Below are 21,024 nucleotides of genomic sequence, written 5' to 3' on the forward strand. Positions count from 1 at the left end.
CTGACACCATTCTATATGCCTGTACTTGGTGTGCCAAGATAAGTCAAATTCACAAAAAAGTCCTTAGACCACTTGACCTATGAAGGCTATCATATATTGACGTCACAGCTCAAGCGTTAGTGGTTTTGGCATTTTGGGGGATCCTTGTTTAAGACCAGGTGAAGAGAAATGATTTCCAAGTGAGGAATACTTAAATGAATCACATACACATGTCAATTGGAGGAATGCTTGTTTTCTATTGTCTCACAGTCCATTTGTTTCCCTCTCAAAAATACCATTGAGGAACTGAGAGGCTGGATTAATCCAAAGGGTCTCTTATGAATCCATAGTTTTAATGGTTTTAACCTCCTTACCTCTAATAAGCATCAATATGCAGGCTGAATTAAAGATCATGGAATTTTAATATTCCAATATAATTTTTGATGTAAAGAAATAAATATTATATGTGAGCATATTTTTAAATAACACGAACTTCTGTTGCTGGCTCGGTGAAAGTGATATACCTTTTTGCATAAAAACTGAAGAGCTGTCAAGCTCTTCCTGCTGATGATATGTAACTGACCAGACGAATTTTCCCAAACTATATGCTATAGAGTACTACTTATTGGGGGATAATGAGAAATTAGGTGTTCAGCGAAAGGTAATTATTTTTTTAATAAATTCATTTGGTAAGACCGGCATTTAAAACTGAGGGCTATACGTGGGTAGTTTATTGAAACGGCATGAACAAGAATACTGTATTTAATTCAAGACGTCGTATTTGGCAGGCGATTGTGAATAAGCATTCTAAAAGCTGACGCGAAAACCGCAATAAAAAGCCAACACTGCTTATGGTGAATCATTGTTAGAATCTTACACTCACTCAGGTGACGATTACAAGTATAAGCTGTAAAATCGAAGATTATGTAAATGGTCCTTACATAAGGACCATGATTATGTACACAAGCGAAAATCAACATTCTGTTTTGGGGTGGGGAAGCCTGTCAAAGCGAGGAGGGAGATTTCAGCATCAAGGTCGACCGCTGATAACATCTTGGGCATCGGTGCAATTTGACAACGAGTACTGACTTTCGTAGTCAGAAGATAGATTTCGGTGCCGACGTAGACTCGCCCTAGGTTTGAATCATGCAGAAAGTTACTTCTAATGTGATATACAAAGTATTTGTATACGGAACACTCAAATCTGGGCAGCCGAATAATAACTTGTTATCCGATCCAAGAAATGGAAAGGGAACTTTCATTGGCAGTGGGAAAACTGTGACGAAGTATCCTCTAATAATTGGAACGAGATACAACATCCCATTCTTACTGTATAAGCCCGGGACTGGACACGTAAGTTGAATCAGTACTTAGCTATACGGAAGGGAAATTGATAACCAGCGTATAGGACCATGAACCTTTCTTCATTACAAAAACAAAGTTAGGAGTACGATGTAAAATAAAATACGCGTTGTTCTGGAAGCATGTAGGCACGGTTTCCTCTCACATAGGAAGGAAAGCACTGTGATAACAAAAGAGATAAAAACTGTTAATCGATTACAAGGAAGAGAAGTACATTTAAAAGCCTGATAACATGAGATAAAGAACTCATACAAGTAAGCTATCTCTGTTATCTATTTACCGAAGGCTGCCAGAATTATTATCGTTGTTCATCTATTTTCAATATCCACCGGCGAACCGCGCCATTTAAACTTTGAGACCTCGAACGGAAAAATTTTATTTTGTACATTTTTTTTGTGGCGGTAATACGATTTTAAGTGTGGCGCATAGCCATTATGTTATAAATTTGTTTACTTACGACAACTTTGTTATATTTTCTTTAATGATGGCTATTCACAGAGTTTATTTGTCGATGAAATATGGAGAAATGGGTGAAAAGTTACATTGGTTACAAGAATTGTAGTAATTTTTTATCATCAGTTTCTAATTGAGGTAGAGTTAAAATCTATGCTAATTGTATATATAGCATATTGTGGAGGAAGTTAAAGAGCAATTTTATTTATTGCAGAATGTGTTTGGGGAAATATACGAAGTTGATCAAGCGATGCTGGAAAAACTTGATGAATTGGAAGATCATCCAAATTGGTATATTCGTGAAATAGACGATATTCAAATTCTCAATAGTGATTTAAGTGACTCTTCAGCTCAGTCAACCATGAAATGCTGGGTATATTTCCTGAAAACATTCAGACCTGATTTGTTAGAACTACCTACATTTCCATGTTATGATTCTGGTGGTGACCATGGATTACGCTATTGTGAAAGGTATTCCAGAGATCCTAATATTTCGCCCAAAGATGAGACATAAATACTGGGTCAAATGTGTAATTTTATATGTAAATAGTCACAGGGATGTTGGTGAATGCATACAGTAGAAGAGTTTTGCATGCTATGAATTTTAGTTATTGGTATATGGGCAATCAAAAAGTACTTAACCTTGAAATTTTGCTCTATGTATCATAATAAAATATACTAAATTAACTAATTCTTATCTATTTTTAATGCATGATTAAAATGATTTCTGTACTTCAAGATGTGCTGGTTATATTTTTTTGAGCGCATGATCATGTAACCCTTTCAATAAAGCATGAACAATGTGTGTTGTTTTACAGGCAATGTAAAACATTTTGATACCTCCACTGCACAAGCACTCAATCAAATCCGCTCATCTAGGAGCCCAACAATACGGATTCGCTCAGCTCATGGGCTTACCCAGCGAGGAGTAGGAGGGGGGGGGGGCAGCTACCCCCACACCCCCCTAGAAGCAAAAATTGCAAAATTCTTTGAGCAAAATCAGTACTGAATTAAAACAAAAGTAATCAACTAATTTCATTTACACCCACTAAAAATGATATGTATTAGTGAAAGATATTTAACTAAAATAAACCTTTTTTTCAAGGAAAAAATCTCATAAACTATAAATGAAGCGCTGTTATAATTTCCTTTAAATGTTGGTTCCACTCACCTTGTCCATGCTTAAATGTCACAACTTGGCTTGCCTTCCCCCCTAGTTACGATCCTGGGTACGCCCTTGGCTCGGGTGGTAGTAGCCAGAGCAGAAGTGCTCACCTCCAATTCTTCAAGCTTCGGATGTGAGTATTAGTGCTCTGGCTACTGCTATCTGAGCGTATGCATATTGTTAGGCTCCTAGATGAGCGGATTTGATTGTTTGTAATTGTTGACTGCTTTGTTGTGATTGTTGAGCGCTTGTGCAGTGGAGGTATTGATTTATCATACCGCAAGACTTTAGTTATCAAGCGTCCCAGTGCTACATTACAGTTGACACTAGAAAGAATTATCTTCCTGCAGTTGACTGAACTTCTATGAAATCATATTTACTGTATGGTCTACTAATTGATAGTATCAGAAATCCCAACCACAACCAAGAGATTTACTATAGGCAAATGATCTCATTCTTCAACTAAGAGTACATTAAGCTTCTCTTTATTCAGTCCTCCTCAACCCTAAATTTTCTTCTTCTCCTTTGGAATTTCATCAGATTACACTTCTCCAGTATAGAAATAAATATGTAGGTATAATAAATATATATGTAATCATTCATTAAACAGCATACTTTGTCATGTGCTTGAGGAATCACACCATCAAAGGAATTTTTCTCATCAAAGTACATTATTTGAATGAACATAATGTAATACAGACATACCCATTTCCCGTACTTTTGCATAAGGCCCAGCGGGAGAAATGGTTCCTTTTAACAATTTTTCATGGATTACTGTTCTCCCAGCCAGTACACAGGAGCAAATTTTGGTACTTCACTTATCAGTTTTGGTGTGGAAACGAGTTGAAAATTTCTTCACCTTTCAAAGGTGAGACAAAATTTTTAAGTGGCTATAGCAATACAAGGGGATTTCGCAACTAAAGGGTTCACCTGATGGATGGAAGTAGCTATTACACAGAAAGTAAGAAAATAATGATCACTAGCACTAGGATGTACATGCTGCATTCATTGGCATTAGAAATTGTACAAGTATCTTGTTTGCTCAAATGGCAGGAATTTGATAGAAATAGTAATTGAGCTAAAGATGCAATGACATTCAATTTTTTAAATGAAATATATAATTTAAAATTACAAAATTGACTGTCAGCTGGTTCCTTATCATCACTTTCAATATTCGATAATGCAATTAAAAGCTAGAAAAATGTAGTGTTATCGTAATAATAAGTCAGGGAACAATTGGAATGTTTGCTTTTTTCCTTTTCCTAATTCTATATACCTCACACAATGCTTATTTTGCTGAAACCTTTAAAATGATGGCCCATATTTCAATAACATTTCCATTAACTGCCAAAAATTAACTTAGTATCAAAGTCTCCAAGAATTTTTATCACTGTTTTTTCTTATGCATGCTATAATGGCTGCCTCAAGCTTATATAAACCCATTCAAAAACTGTCTTGGTGATAAAAGGAAAAGCTGATTAATGCTCCAACAGATAAAAACATTTGCTAGCATAAACCATGATTTTTGCATTGTCTACCACAATTACTTCTTACTGCTACTAATGTTAAATGCTTTTCATTGCAATCCACCATTCCCATTTAAAGGAAAAGCTGGAAAGCAAGAATATTTTAAGAGAAATGAAGATCTCATTGTAGTGCATGCAGCATCTGCAATAGATAGACCAGTATCTTAGAACTTTATGGGTTATTAAATAAAATACACAGCATAGTACGCCTCATTAATTATATTAAACAAATTACAGATAACATTGTACGGGATATTCACCTCAATTAAACCAATATTTTTTCACAGTAATAATGAAGCCACACCCGATGACCTTTGAGAATATATCTCATCGACAGCCACCAGGGAGCAATGAAAATCTGTAAGTTTATACTGCATTGACATCCATAAAAATTGAATTTTGATTTCATTAATTTAAATACCTCGTGACTTCTATAATTACTCCCTTGAATATAAATAGAAAACTCCAATCAACCATAGCACAGTAGCTTATGCACCTTGGCAGCAATTTCTGTGATTCTGCACAAGCATCCCTTACCTTGAAAAATATATGGCCTCTTCAGCTTTTACGTCAAATCAAAAAACAAAGGAGAATACATTTGGAACAACAAACCATTACCTACAATGCTCAATAATTGAGCAGCATTAAGTCAATTGATTCAAAAAATTGCAACGGTGCAGAAATCGGACTCTGTGGCCCTCACACTTTATTCAGATTGTTATTGATGTCCTGGGATGGCACACAGGTAAAAGAAATAACGCCCCCCCCTCCCTCCCCCCAATAGCTCCATAACTTGGGTATCTATAAGCAATGAAAGGAGATATCTTTAGAGGATCTCTAATAATAATAAGTATGTTCATAACAAGGACTTCCAGTGATTGATTGAAAAATAAAGTGAAGCATTTTTTAAATGTACACACTCGCGCACTCACACTCCTCTCAAAAATTAAAATAGCATGTAGTCCAGCACTTTCTCCATTTTATATGCTCCCTCTACCAGCATTATAAACGAAATTAATTGGATAACTTTAATAACCACTCTTCAAAATATTGATTACTATCACTCGGTATCATTTTTCGTGACGAAATCTGAAGCAATTTGATGTGACTTCAAATTTTTTCGACTAATAATTTCAATCCTATTTTCACAACAGCCAAATGAGGGGACTTCTTAGATGATGATGCACAATGGCTAATGTCATTTAGCAAAAGAAGCATGCCAGTTACACCAATGCTAGCTTCAATGGTAACCATTAACTCCTCAGGTTGCAAGTTTCTGATGCCGTCACTGGCCACGTATGTCAACGGAACTGCCAAGAATGTCTTCTCTTCATGATGGGATACAGGCACGTCTTGAACACCTGACTTTCTTCCTGTTTCCAGCGAACGGAGCTTGCCTGCTTCACTCACAACCTCCTCTGTGACGACTTTCCCATCCGATGGCTTTAATCCCCTCATAAGGCCACAGCATACAACCTGCTGCTGTCATCAGCTCTGGTCAAGTGCTCCATATTTATTGCCAAGGGTTAATCGTGACCCATTACCACGACCCAGGTCAGATGAAATTCCTCCTGGGCCTCGGCTGGAGTGGGACTTGCTGTTTCGCACCTCTTCAAATCCCCGTTCATTATCACGTCTACTGGAAAGAATAATGAAATTTCAGATCACCAAATTGAAAGCAATAAGTAGCATGTAATCCAACCCTTCTTTAAAAAATAAGGGATATAACACAATTTTCACTTAAGCTACATGCGGTTTGTAATTTAAACAATAAAGCAAGCGGAAAGAAACTATGCCTTGTGCATTTCATACTATAATCATACACACACACTTGCACCAATCTCATCTCGAACATAGGAATGAAATTATCTTAGCTTTATCAATATTTAAGCATTGAAACTTTTACTGGCACTGACAAAGTATGTATGTGTGGAATGTTAAATACCAAGTCTCTTTTCCAAGCTCAGGGTTCTAACAAGGGAAGTCTAAAATGCTAAATTGATACCAAAGCAAGTGACAAAAATTTTATAAGAGCCCAAGGATATATTAAAGTATTTCAGATTGAATCTGCAACACATATCAAAAGATATAGGAGGCAATTTTAAACATTTTTTGTCTCGCAAATGTGGGATTGAAACTCCTTTGTCACCAAGCTGCAGCAACCCAAACATGGCCTCATGAGGGAATAATTCTCTGTTGTCTTCCCGGGTGAGGTTATGGGTAACTGGTCAGTTTGTGAAACCAGTTACCCAAAAACACATTGGGTGGGAAACCTGAGAATTATTCATTCAGACTATACACCAGGTAAAAATTCAAATTCTACATGGTGTCATATGCACTTATCATAATTTACCTATACAGGATTTCATTTGAGAAAAACAGTAAAATTAAACTTAGCTGAACTGAAAATAACATTTTTTATAATTCTGGCCAAATTATTTTGCTCATTGGTAGCAAATTATAAAATGGTTAACAACACAGAACAAAATTATCCAAAGAATGATACATTGATTGATGAAAATATTTTTGAGCAAAGTTTTTAGAGAATTTTGTACGTATTATAACCTTGATATCTCACTATTTCATACAGATGTCTGATGTGAATTGATAATATTTCATTAGTTTGTCCAACCAACCCAACCCAACCCAATCACCAAGTACCAATCACCAAGAATTGAAATTGGAGACATTATTATCATCTTATTTTCAACAAGGAAAAATTAAATGCCATTTTCTTACCGAATTTCACACCTTTTTATCATTTCCATGGTAGCAACACAATGAATCTTTTATCTTTTCCCCATCACCAAAATTACAAAAATTCTAAAAAAACATAGTGATGTATTTAAGGTTAGAGAGAGAGGACCATTTTATCATTTGTGATAGAAAGAACCTCCCGCAGGGGTCCTTGGGTGCATTTTGCTAGCCCAACTTTCTTGCGGAATCTACACTAGGCAACCTATGATGTAAGGTGAGGAAAGTACTTCTCTCACAAATAGCAGCAGGAGCAACAGCTTGATAGGTAATTTCGTGAGCAGAGTGATGGATAATGTAAACATGGAATGACCATAAAAGAGAAAAATGAGCATTCATTTCTTAGCTAAGAACTTACAAGTACAGTCTGTATTATAAGCAATCTTTGCTTCGAGTAATAGATGTATTTTATTTTACCTAACTTGGGTACAATAAATCTATATTGGTTAAAATTATAAAAAAAGAATCAGACATTTCATGAAAACTAGCAAAATAAAAATATTGCAGGAATTAGACAATTTCAATGAAAATGTATACAAACTTCTGACAAAGGTTTTTGGGCTTCGTCAGCATTTTGCATATGGTGGTGGTGGCGACGTTTGTACTACTAAGCTATACACATTATCAGGCAAAGGAGAAGTGGAATATCCCCTTGAATCTTCTAGTAGACAGGGTGGCGAAAAATTATGTCACAACATTTTAACCCTGAATAGCTGATGCCAGTAGGAACCAAAGTTAATAATAATAATGCAGATTGAAAAGCACCATTTTTAAAGTACAGGCGGTCCTCGACTTTCGTACAATTCGCACTTTCAAAATTGACACCTTTCACTTGACTTTCGTACGCTAAATTCGGACTTTCGGACGTTGGTCTTTAATTTTTTTAAAATTCCCGCGGTGTTTATTGCACATCCCAACATTCAATTGTTTCAAATGGCAGTATATGCGAACAATACGAACGTATATAATGAAGGGAATTGTTGGTAGTTGACTCTAATCTAGGTGATTTATTTGGGAGAGAGACTGCCTGCTATAGGCTCCTTTATCAAGAAAAGAAGAAAGCCTTCATTAAAGATATTTTTCAAAAGAAGTTGACTAGACATCATCAAATAGCTTTCAATAAAACTAGTAAGATCTTCTTTCTAATTGTGCTTTTTCGTTTGAGTGCTGTTTAATTCATGCACACCTTCAGCAACGATATTGTACGAAATATCACCCGAATTCCGTTTGTCTTTTGTCTTTTTTGAATAGCATGCGAAATATACACGATCACGAATGTCACCTGCCAAATGTCGAATTTTGGTGTAAAAATTAAAAGGTATCCAGAGTGCGGGTTCAACAACTACATTTTATTATACTTCTTGATATGTCTTTTTATTTATAGTGGACGTAATAAGTGGAATGTCAACTTAAACGCCAAGAGGAAGTTTCACTCGATAGCCAACGGAGTTCTTGTTTTTTAAACTTTTATTTGCATTTTCTGCGTATATTTTCGAAAGAAATTAGATGATTTGAGGAATTTTATTAACATATTATTAAAATTAAGTCAATTGAAATTAATTCCGTGAAAAAAAAAAAGGTTTTAGTACGTATATTCCGCTCTTTTGGAACGTAACCCCTAATTAGTATGGAAGTCAATGGTTCCACTTTCGTACAAGTTTTCAGGAACGCATTGTGTACGAAAGTCGGGGACCGCCTGTACATAAATATTGTGCCAAGAACTCAGATAGGCCATGACTTTGTCCTGCTGCCATATGGCCTGGACTCGAATGATTCATGACCTCGATTGCTGTATCTGCGGGAGATCACTTGTTTGTTTGTGTGAACTTGGAACCATAGCTCTGCTGGTCAACCGACGAACCATTAAATGCATTTGCAAGGCCAAGCATTTTCAGCAATAAAATTTCCTTGCGAATGAAATTCAAACTCAAATGTCGAGACCCCAGTGGATTCAAACCCAAGCCCCCAGATTGAAAGGCAGGCACGCTACCACTGAGCTAGTGAGCTGATCTCGCAATCTCCGGCAGGCAAAGCATTTGAGGCCATGAGTTGTCCAGAGCATACAGCAACAAGGCAAACTCATGGCCAATTGGAGCGCTCGAAACTTTCTGTAGTTTGAAAATGGAACATTTTCAACCAAAATATCATTTGCAATTTTGGTTCCTATTGGCATCAGCTATCCTGAGTTAAAATTTTGTGACACAATTTCCCTCCAACCTGCATATATGTAGTTCAGATCTTGGGTGATTGTGGGTCTGCTCATTCCGAAGAAACAGTGCTCGTTTCTGAAGGCACTTTCACAAGAGCTTGAAAGCCATCCTCCCATTGATGTGGTTGGGCCTCAGTATAATTTCCACTGCTTCTAAGATTAGTCTGGGAAAATATCTTTTTTCATTTGCCAGGATGTAAGGATTACCAAAATCTATGCCATGTCCAGGTCACATAAATGCATACTCAACAATGGCCAACTTATTATCCTCGCCTTTCAAAAGAGCACCAGCATATTCTTTCAATCACCATTACACAGTTCTCTTGGCATTTCTGATGCAATTGTTGCTGCAGCTTCAAATGACTTCAAAGGCTCCTCCATACATCGCTTATGGCCGGGGTCTTTGGCACAGTTGAGTATTACACGTTTTCAAACAGAACTTTGGAGAGTGTGTCACATTTTGCAAGGATCCTTCATGTTATCTTTCTCATCGCGCAACTGGCAAATGAGATGAATTCATGAGCAACTGGGTTAGGCATCTTGTCCTTGGGTGATACACAGCTTTGATTCTTCAAGTGGTCGCCCCTTTCCAAGGCCTTTTGAGTCCCTATCTTTCATAGGGGGATCAATATGCATTTCCTTTCTTGAGGCATTAATCCTTGGTGGGAGATGGACTCTATTTCAGCTTGGCCACAGGATGCCTAGAGCATAGTATCTGAAACTTCACCAACACCATGTACAGAATATGCACAGAACTCAAAAAACAACCCAGTGATTACAATTACAAGAAATTAATTGCCAGAGATCCCATAGAATTTTGCCTTAAAGTTGTGGCATCAGATTTTTGTGAACCATACAGTAGTGATTTTTGCTCGCTCTCTCTCTCTCTCTCATAGGACCACTATCAAAGCATTTTGAAATCAATTTAAAACCATTTGCCTCTTGAGGTGGGTAAAAAAGAACTTAAGAGCCAAAACAAACTGTTCACCAAAATGAACATTCTATAAACCTCCCTGTTCACTGTTCATGTCTGCACGGCACTCATGCGGTGTATTCACTCCAACAGGCATTTTGAACTGCAGCTTAATCCAGCGAGTGCATTATGGCTACAACAGATGGCGGCTACTATGCAAACCATCCAGGGCTGCTGAAGTGTACCATGGACGCTTGAGCCTCTCCCCATATTTCTCTACCATTCCCCGTCCATAAAAACGAAGTTTCACCGCTGAACGGTTCGAATGCCCTGACATTTTGAACGGGTGTTCATTTTTCTCGGAGGGCATTTGTTCCTCTGGCTGTTCATTTGGGATCTCGCGTTCAATTGAACATTTGCATTTGATGAACAGGGAGCTACATGGTTCAGTTTTGCGGTCAATTCGTAGGCCTGTAATCTTTTCGTAATTTTTGCAATGGTTCAAAGTTAATTAACACATTAGGTAAAAAATTTATTATGATTAGCTATATTAACGCAAAAAATCTGTTTCGGCAAACAGAAAAGTTACACAGAAATTAATAAATTATGTTATATCCACAACCTATTTTGTTATTAGATTATTAGTTATGATATTAACTTTTAACTGGGTTAATCTACATTTTACCCAGTGTTGCTTTACGAGGTCTGAACTGATGCTTTTTAGGAAACACAAATTTGGCTCAAACTTTCCTCAATTTACTTGTTTGTATTATATTCAGTAAACTGACTTAGGCTGTAACGAGGAGAAAAAATTAATATCTTACAGAGATGTCTAACAGAGATATTCACATATGATGTTTATTCTCAAAATATTAATTAAGAACAGTTAGCTGTACATGAAAGTCTAAGTTGCTCAAAATTGGAGCATTGAAAAACTTTTCTGGTACCAAATACACAAATAACACCAGAAGCTGAGTTGATAAATATTAATTCTGGCTTATTCAACGAGTGGGCAGCAGATATTCTTCTGCACACAGATAACTAATTAAATTCCCAGGAAAAAATTTGCTAGAAACTACAATAACTTCACAAATCATATGATACCACACTAAGATTTCATATACTCTCATCGCCCGATAAACAGCATTTTCTACCCGAATGACTCCAACTGTTCGCCAGGAACAGATGTTTTGAATTGTTCTTTCTACTTAACAGATTCAGAGTCTACGGTTCATCAAAATGAACTGTTTAACCCACCTCTAGCATCCTCACACTGCACCAGTTATGGTATGGCCAAGTGGTGTTTTTATGAAACTTGGTAAGATACATACGAGATCTGATTTACCCGACACAGCTTACTGTGTGCTGGGTGAATATTGATGAAAGAAGGGGAAGTGCATGCAAATTATGGTACAAGTATTGGAGAAATTGTGGGTGACACTGTAAAGTTATAAGGCTAGATAATCTACATTAATTTACCTAAAAATTGGGTATACTTATAAGTTAACTTATAAAGTAGAAATCTTTTGTAAAATTGGTCAATACACGCCATGTACAACCGAACAAATTTGAGCAAAGGATAAAAAAGAGGGATGCTACAAAATGAATGCACCTATTACAGACATGGTGTTCCAGACATAAGAACAAACAAATTTCAGTGATAAGAATACTAAAAAATTACCCCTCTAAATATTTTTAATGGAATAAGGTAATTGCATAATTAAGTAAGTTTTTTTTTATGGTGCCAACAAATTCAGGTGACCAACTTTAGATCCGACAATCAGGAACTAGTTACTAGCTAGAACTAGAACGGAAATCTTTGATGCGGCTGTTTTTCATCTGCATATTTTGAACAGAAATTAAAAAAAAACTTTCTTGCCACACTCCACCAGCTATTTTAACAGAACTCTGTCTGCACAACAATTGAACCAACCTTTTTCCCCAGGCTCCTGCAGGTTCTGCAGTTTTGGAAGCTGATAACGTAGGGAAATATTCCTCATTATTAATATCCGGTGCAGTTTTAGGTTTACCCCTTCCCATCTTCATGGGAGCCAATGGCTGCTGCTGTGCAAAACGGATATGAGGAGGTATGTAACTGGAACCTCCTGTTTCATCTGAACCAGCAGGCTTATCATCCTTTTTCTCTTCATTTCCTAAGTCAATAGAAAAATCCTTCAAAATAACATACACAATCATGAAATCAGTGTGAAACATTCACTTTGTCCATTTGAAGGGGAAAATGTCATCATAACCGTTATCGGGGACATTAAAAAACCATGCCCATAAGGGAATGTTAAAAATACAACAATGGAACAAACTAAATGATAAACATATTTCCAAATTCAATAACACAATGAAGTTACAACCTTAAGGGCAATAAGGATCCTAAACGGCAAAATTCAACAAAAAAAAGAAACTCTAATCCTACACTCAATACGAATTATTATAATAAAAACATGGAAATACCACCTTAACACTGAGTCTCAACAACAATACGTGAAAATAGTAAAAGAGGTCAAGCATCCTCACAAAATTGTTTCCTTCCAATTTCATGTATTTGACATTTCAGTATATACCACGGCTATTATATAAAAAATCACGCTACCTTTTTCCTCGTCCTTATCTTCCTCTGATACTTCTTCGGGCTTCTCTGGTTGTGGCATTTTCCAAGGGCCCGCAGGGACCTTCTTCCGCATAACCTTTTCACCGGCTTCATTCTCATGCTCCTCTTCCTCCTCATCATCTTCTCCTTCTTCTTCTGGATCGCTAAGTTGCAGGTTCTGAATTTTTAATCCCGAATAATCCTTTTTCTCTTCTTCAAATTCCTTCCACTCGTCGTCCTCCTGCTAGACAAAGAAACCAAAACCATTGTAGAATTGCAATTCAATCTAAAACATAACCAAAGCTTGTATTACACCTTTACTCGAGCCTAAAGCACGATGGGAATAGTAGAAGCATTGCTATAATAGCTATGACGAACTTGTGTAGCACACAGCTGTTAATCACTTGGCACTGTGGCAGCAGACCATTTCCCCAATATGGCGGTTATTAAACCGTATTAATCTAAAATAGATAAGAAAATAAAGAAAAACCTGGGGTTGCTGCACAGGCTCTTCATTCTCTTGTCCAGGAGTAGATACGGGAAGACTGATTTTCTCCTTTTCTTTCTTGGTGTCCTTAGTTTTCTTCCCCGTTTCCTCCAACTTCTTGGCTATTTCGTCGGCAGTGGTAAACTTTTTTCCTTTAGCTTTCCGTTTATCCTTCTTGGCAAAGAAATCATCTAGATCCGCCATAGTTAATATTTGATTATAATAACAATTTATCTAGGTTAATAATCAAGTTACAGGCAAAAAATCACTAGATGTATGACTTATAGACCACCACATGGGTACGATTCTACTATCACTTTAGTGTCATATCCGGCATATTTTGTTGAGGAATATAGGAAAAGCTTGTAAAGGATGAAGCTCTCTTAAAATTTTATTTTATGAATTTTAAAATATATTAAGCTACAACGGATGGTGCCTGTAGTTGTAATGAATAATGTAAAGCACACATTTGACTAAGCGTACTGGCTAGCGGTTAAATGACAGGTATTTATTTATTTTTAAGTATTAATTTATTCCAGCATATGGTTTAGCCTGCTAATTTTTGACGATTTGGAATAATATGTTGTCTCTTATCTCCAATGTTGGAAATTTCCTTAGGAAAAATTGTTTAATACGTTTTTTTTGCAGAATACTAATTTGAGTTGGTATTGGTTTTGAATCACTTTTCAGATTGGGTCAAAGATAGTAACCTAATAACTTTTATTAACTCGAAAACCGTGGTAAATTGAAAATTGAGTTATTTTTAAAAATTTATTTGAAAATGTTCTTTTATCGATGCTTAAAGTTCTACTATTTAGCGATAATCGTCGTGTTGTTGATCGTATTTTGATTTCGGGCGTGCCACTCCCCGCACTGGCACCGGGTATGAAGTGCCATATCTGCTTTATTTTGAGAAAAATTTCTATTGAAAAGGTGAATGTTAAGTGAAGTGTTCAATGACTCCTTTCATTTGGGGTTTAAGATGGTCGTCTTTTGCTGCCTTCGAGACGAATGAGTGATTTTTTCACATTAGCTGGCCCCATATGTTTACTGTCTGCAGGTTTCTTAAACTTATTGAGTATTTTGTGATCGCTCGCGGTGAATTACTTCCCATCAAAAGTATTTTGGTGAAATAGGATGCATCGTCTAATTGTAAAATTGAGATTTTTTCCTTGTGAATGTAGCAGTTTGAAGTTTTTTTTGTGAACTGGCTCCCTTCTGTGCTTATTCATTGAAAAAGAGTAGCCTCGGTTCCAGATGTTGAGCTACGGTTACTCTTGGAATTGCATTGACTCGCTTAATCCAAAATTTTTCCACACTTTGCTAACGATAATGTAGGTTCTTTTCTTGATGATGAATATAAATGGCTTGCTGGTGTATGTATCAGTGTTAAGTTTAAAGGGGAGCAGTATTCGATGAGAGTACATTTTGACGATAATGCTTTATTCATTATTGCTAAATTGGGGTTAAGCTTATGTGGAATTCAGAGGAATTAAGTAATGGTGATGTAAATAATGCCTGGTGTATGACTGACCTATAATTTCCGAGTATGGGACAAGTACTCGGTCTCTGGATCTCGTTTATAACTTTTAGTACCGATTTTTTTCGACATTATAAGCGGCAGGAAATACAACTCTGAGTTAATTGAATATCAGATAAGACCAAGATGTGGAAAATAGAATGCTCTACCATGGTGATTTTCAAATCCCTTGCATCTTCAAGGAATGTACTGTTATTTAGGCCTGGGTAAACGATACATTTAAATACTAAGAGTTCATGTACATGTGCGTGAATGGCATTAGCAGTTGATGATTTAAACATTTCTTTTTCAGTTTGGAACGTTTCGTTAAAATTGAAAGAGTTTATTTTTCGTTAGGGTTTTATTGAGATTTTGTCTGATTGTTTTTAATCGTAAGCTGTGTCATCTTCATGTTTCAATGTTCGATCTTAGTATTCCATAGCATACCTAATTTCTGTGTATACCTATTCGTTGTATTACATATCCTTTCATAATGTTATGACTGTTATAACCACCAGATTAAAGAGCAGTGGAGAAAGCACTCTTCTTCACCACTGATTTGCTCAGCCAATTCATGAGTTTTGATTTAAGGCCCCAGGGCCTTCCAGCACATCCGTGGAGAAGCACAAGGTTACTCCAGGTTTGTGCCTGTGTGCTCTCCCCATATTAATTTTGAGTCCAAAATGACCCCCATGTACTAGTGGGTTCCATGTCTCTCAGCTGCAGTGCAGTTCTGTTCAATGGATGAATAATTGAAGGCCCCCTCAATATCAAGGAATAGCCCAAGCGCATACAAACCACAGTTTAACACATTCTCAAGTCTTGAGACAAGGTTTAGGTGGGCAGTTTCCACTGACTTGCTCTTCGGATATGATGTAGGTGAGAGTGCTGAGGATAGTCCATCCCTTAAATTACATGTACTCTCTTATCCAAGGTTTTTATTAGAAAAGACATTAGACTAATTTCTTTAAAAGAGTTGGCTTTAGTGTAGTCTGACTTCCCTGATTTCGGTGTAAAGATTATTTTGCAATTCTCTGCTGTTTAGGGATGTATCCATATGCTAGGCAGGAGTGATACATTCTCAACAGAGGTTGCAATAAAGGTGCTGCCCTTTTTGAAGAAGTGCCCAGAGGATACTGTATTCACTGGCCGGTTTATATGGTAAAGAACTCACGATAGCCCATTGGGTAATTGTATTTGTAACTATGCTGGAGACCAATCTCCATTCCATCCAAGCCGGACTAGTGGGAGGTCACCTTACCTGCCTAGCCTATTCTGACACTCTGAAGCATGGGAAGTGGCTCTCCAATATAGGTTTTAATGCTTCCATGTCAGAAATATTGTATGTAGTCCCCTGAGAGTAGCAAAAGGGATCCCACTGCCTTATGGTCTTTTACTTTAATTTCATGAAATGTGGAAAGTTGTGACAGGTTTTCTACTCTCTCAAATAAATTCTTCTATGATTTTTTAATGGCATTTTATTGTCATTTTGTGAGGTACATTGCGTTGAGCATTCTTGTAGTTGTTCTTGAGGTAAGGTGGTTTGCTTTATTTTGAAGTAGTTTCTAGTTTCCTTTCGAAGCCTTTCTAATTCTGTCCCCTAACAGGGCAGCTTGCAGCTTTCTCTTGTAATTAAGGGACAACTGAATTTTTAGGATGAGATGATGCTCTTCTGAAGATGTCCCATCAATCTCATCAGTTATGTTAAACCTAATGTGAAGTGTCTCTAATTGGCATTCTCCTAGAAATTCCCTCAACAGTACCTAATAAGTATTCTTTGGGTTGTCATAATTAGTTTGCCATTCCCTGGCTTCTTACACCGCGAAGTTTGTCTCTATGGTCGGACATGGAGACTTCTTTAGACACACTCTCTTTGTTCTGTTAGGTGCAGCTCTGCTGAAGCCTCCATCAACATTCCCAATTCTTTTTACCAAATTGCCATTGCAAAAGGTAATGTTGATCACCTCTTCTCTAATGCTATTGTAGGCGGTAGGTTGTGAGCCCTTGTTAAGGATCTCTAGACATGATATACTCCACAAGAGCCTGGCCTCTCTGTAGGAGGGCTTCACCCACTTTTTCTTCTGCTACACAGGAATATCACCTGGAGTGCAGCCCTGCTTTGCCACAGTCTTCAAGGTCCCTTGCAAATCCACTGCCCACTCAGAGTCCTTGTCGGTTCCAATGGCCCCAGCCCTTCTGGAGGGAAGGCTCGGAGCTCCCATTGGCATTGGTAGCCCACATCCTCTTCCTTCCTCTCCTGTCCTTAATGGGGCTTATATTCTGTTTGGACTTCGTGGACAGCTTCCTCCTCCCAGATGTGATGCTTCCCAAAGGAACTTTGCAGGCGTCTGGGCCTGACTCCACTTCCATGGGTGTCCTCTGTGCTTCCTTAGGGGTGAACCTCAAAGAGTTCAAGATATTACCATCCTCCTTCCCGCGAAGGTTGGAGGAAAGACTTGTAGTGCTGCAAATGGCCTACCCACTGGCAAGGTCATTGAGGTACACCTGTTGGACTATCCTTTCTAGCCTACGGAGGATGCCATGTTTTCCGGCAGGGTATCCTTCGCAGACCTAGAAATAGGGCTACAAGACCATGGGTCTCGGGTCAGCCTTGCAGTCTTTCTCGAATAAAAGATTTCGTCCATTACAAAATCCCACAAGTATCTATGGAAAAGATGGTCCTCCCGCACATGCCCCATATGCAAGGGTAAGTCTGAAATAAAACTGGAGGTCGCATGGTATCCAGAATCTCCCATTTTGAGACATCTCACCCTCTGTCCTGCAGATGGAGTCTTCTTGACACAGGGGCCCACCGTAATGAAGGGGGCAGTTTATCGACTGCTAGGTCTGGATTCGTCATGTTCAGCAAAACCAGGAGCACCTCGTGAGGGATGTGGGTCCTCACCTCGGATGACGGTCTTGATTGGTTATGGATCCTGTGAGGGCCTCACTGATATACTCAGGATAACTGATCCCTCACCCCCAATCCCAAGTAAGAAAAAACCAGTAGTGGTGGGTGACTGCAGCACTTCAGTGGAGTATGGGAAGGATGGAAACCAAATGGGAGACTTAAGGTTAGGAATGAGAAATTATTGGGAGGGGGGGGGGTGAAAAAGGAGAAGAATTTTGCAGGAGGGATAAGTTAATCATCATAAAAACATGGTTTATGCCATAAATAGTAACATAAACTCTATGGTTTATGCATCATAATGGGTGGAGGTGAGATTAGAAAGGTGCTACCATAGCAACACTAAATTCTGAGCGTAATACAGGATGTAGAGGGTCTTTATGACAGCGGGAAGAGGCTAGAGAGATTGAGCATAGAGGAGGAAGAATTGGAGAAGGATAATCTTAGATGCAAAAATCAAGAGAGCCCTTTGTGGCATGAAGGCTAGAAAAACAGGGTGAGGACAAAATCCCATGTGAGCTTTTCAAAGAATCTAGGGAAGGGGAGAAGGTTTTCCAAACTGGTACACAGGATCTAGAGATTGGGCCTTGGCCAGAGGCATTTGTGAAAACAGTTCCAATTCCACTCCTGAGAAAGAAGAAAGCCAAGACTAAGGAACTAGTAGCCTAAAATTGCATGCAACGGAAGTGTCACAGAGAATTTAAAATGATCAATAGAGGTCAGGACAAAAAAGTATTTGGGCAACGATTAGTTTGGTTTCAGGAAAGGAGAGTCGACCTGTGGTGCATTGTTGGTAAAAAGGGACCTTGTTGAGAGGAACTTAGTATGTAACCAGGAAGTTTATGCCTGGTTGGCAGATTTTGAAAATTATTCGATAGAGTGGACAGGGTAATGTTAATGGGCATTCGTAAGAAAATAGGCGTAGGTTGATGCATCAAGAAAAGAGGATAGGTGACTGGCTCATTCCTAATATGTATGTGGTCCAGACTGCACAAAAGTGAATGTAGTCTGGGAAGAATCTGGGTGAGCATGCATTTGTGGAGTTGTGAGACAAGGCTACCCACCATCACCATTACATTTTACATTTATTCCGAGGAGATGTTGTGGGATGCGTTAAGTAGTAGGAGTTAAACTGGAGGTTAGTGTAGGGTGGTAGTGTTAAAATCAGTGAACTTCACGGATGATTTAGCATTGATTAGCCAGGTGGCAAAAGGACTGCAGGCTGTAGTGGATATGCTAGACAATCATTGAGAGGAATATGGCACCAGTATTAATCAAAAGAAAACCAAAGTTATGCATTGTTGTTAAATCCATAACAACATTAAAAAAATGGCTGGTGAAGAGTCTGATGTGGAATGTAGTGCTTTACGGTGTGGAAACAGAGGGTGAAGTGGATGGATGAGAAGAGGAATCAGGAAGTGCTAGAAGCGAGGAGAGGAATAGTGACGTCATTGGCAAAATTAGCAGTGCGGGAACACACTTTCCTTGTATACAACAATTGCCATGAGAAAAAAATCCCCTGTACCGGGAATTGAACCACCGACCTTTGGCTTTCCGGGCTAATGCGCAGACCACTACGCTATCCAGGTCCTTTAATTCTCATGGCAATTATACCGAGGCTCATGGTACAAGGTGTTAGGCCCTCGCGGTCCATCAAGGATGGCAACGCGAGGGAGAAAGGACTTCCAAGAAGCCACAACCGGGGTTGAGAGCCTCAAACCTCAAGCCTGAGAGAGATTTTTTCTTATGGCAATTGTTGTATATTTCACCGCCATTCACGCGGCAGGGTTAGAAATATTACACATACCGCTTTGCGAGGCTTTAGCGCAGGTTTGGGGCTCTCAATCGGTTGTGGCTTCTTGGAAGTCCTTTCTCCCTCGCATTGTCATCCTTGATGGACCACGAGGGCCTAACACCTAGTACCATGAGCCTCGGTTTAATTGCCATGAGAATTAAAGGACCTTTATAGCGTAGTGGTCTGCGCATTAGCCCGGAAAGCCAAAGGTGGGTGGTTCAATTCCCGGTACAGGGGATTTTTTTCTCATGGCAATTGTTGTATATTTCACCGCCGTTCATGCGGCAGGGTTAGAAATATTACACATTTTCCTTGACTTTTTTATAAGTAAAATATTACTCTGTGTATTTTTATTGCAAGTTATTTTTACATTTCATTACAATTTTTTTGTTCTAAATACGAATACATATGTATTAGAAATTTTGTGGCAGCAAAATTGATAAAAATTTTATTTGACTATTATGTCTTTTGTTAACCAGTGCTGGAATGGCGTTCCGGCACCATGACACCTCTAGAGAGGAAACTTATGTTAGATACAGAGACAAGTTTTGAATGGTGAAAGTTTTGAGCTGGAAGGGAATGTAAAAATCCATTTTTGAGGGAAGAATTGTTAGTGATGGAAGGGAAGGAAGATAATAGGATTCATAGATTGAATGAAACGGAGCGTGCCTTATAAGCAACACCAATATTTAGAGCTCCTCAGTCTCCTACCCAATTACTTCCTGGATTCTCCATAAATTACTGGTTCTTCTTTATTCACCTTGATACCACCTAGTCTCTTCTTCCTGCCATCTTTATTTCATGACTTTTGTCCTCCTTTTTCCTCTTTGAATGCCTTTTTTTTCTCTACTCCTCCACATATCTCTCTGGAATTTTTTGTCATTTATTGTTACTTGTTACTGCATCTCTAGTTATCTATTGTTATATGCTATTTAAATATGATTTATCTAATATTAAGTTGAATTGAGATTTTATTTATGGTAGTTTAGTTACAACCTTTTTCTGTTAACATTGGTCATAACATCTCTCTAGGTCTTCTTGACTTTTGCCAGGGTAGCAGTGTTAACTACACATCTTATCATGATTATTTTTTCTCCATGCATCAGTAATTATTTGTACTTGCGTTACTGAGGGTCTGTGCAGACTGCAATCGGAGCAACCAGTCTTCTGAAACGTCACTTCATCTGTACTCAATGTCTCACTCGAGTGGCCTCTATATACTTTTTTTCTATCTCACTTTACAGTGTCCTAAAATAACTATTTTAAAACTACCTTCTTATATTTTGTTGCTTACCTGCCCTAGTTATTTTTCTAATATTCCATCTCTGTATATTTGCCCTGGCCATTGGTGG

The 21,024-nt window shown here is 38.0% G+C and overlaps 2 protein-coding genes across 4 annotated transcripts; one reads left to right on the forward strand and one right to left on the reverse strand.

Annotated features, from left to right (window-relative positions):
* The first annotated feature begins 1,024 nt into the window (after nucleotides 1-1,024).
* LOC124168875 (gamma-glutamylaminecyclotransferase) lies at nucleotides 1,025-5,053 on the forward strand. Its single transcript, XM_046547240.1, has 3 exons — nucleotides 1,025-1,332; nucleotides 2,009-2,265; nucleotides 4,773-5,053. The coding sequence occupies exons 1-3, from the start codon at nucleotides 1,126-1,128 to the stop codon at nucleotides 4,801-4,803; spliced, it is 495 nt and encodes a 164-aa protein (XP_046403196.1). The 5' UTR covers nucleotides 1,025-1,125; the 3' UTR covers nucleotides 4,804-5,053.
* Nucleotides 4,690-13,930, reverse strand: LOC124168874 (protein CDV3 homolog). 3 transcript variants are annotated; one of them, XM_046547238.1, is made up of 4 exons: nucleotides 13,454-13,930; nucleotides 12,967-13,204; nucleotides 12,295-12,514; nucleotides 4,690-6,124 (listed from the first exon to the last, which is right to left on the reverse strand). In XM_046547238.1, exons 1-4 carry the CDS (start codon nucleotides 13,652-13,654, stop codon nucleotides 5,974-5,976), a joined length of 810 nt encoding a protein of 269 aa, XP_046403194.1. In that variant the 5' UTR covers nucleotides 13,655-13,930; the 3' UTR covers nucleotides 4,690-5,973. The 3 variants fall into 3 exon arrangements, with proteins under 3 accessions (XP_046403194.1, XP_046403193.1, XP_046403192.1); XM_046547237.1 differs by having other exon boundaries at nucleotides 4,690-6,121; nucleotides 12,967-13,207; nucleotides 13,454-13,911; XM_046547236.1 differs by having other exon boundaries at nucleotides 12,967-13,207; nucleotides 13,454-13,910.
* Between the last annotated feature and the right edge of the window lie 7,094 nt (nucleotides 13,931-21,024).

Source organism: Ischnura elegans, chromosome 12, assembly GCF_921293095.1.
Source record: "Ischnura elegans chromosome 12, ioIscEleg1.1, whole genome shotgun sequence".
Lineage (NCBI taxonomy): Eukaryota > Metazoa > Arthropoda > Insecta > Odonata > Coenagrionidae > Ischnura > Ischnura elegans.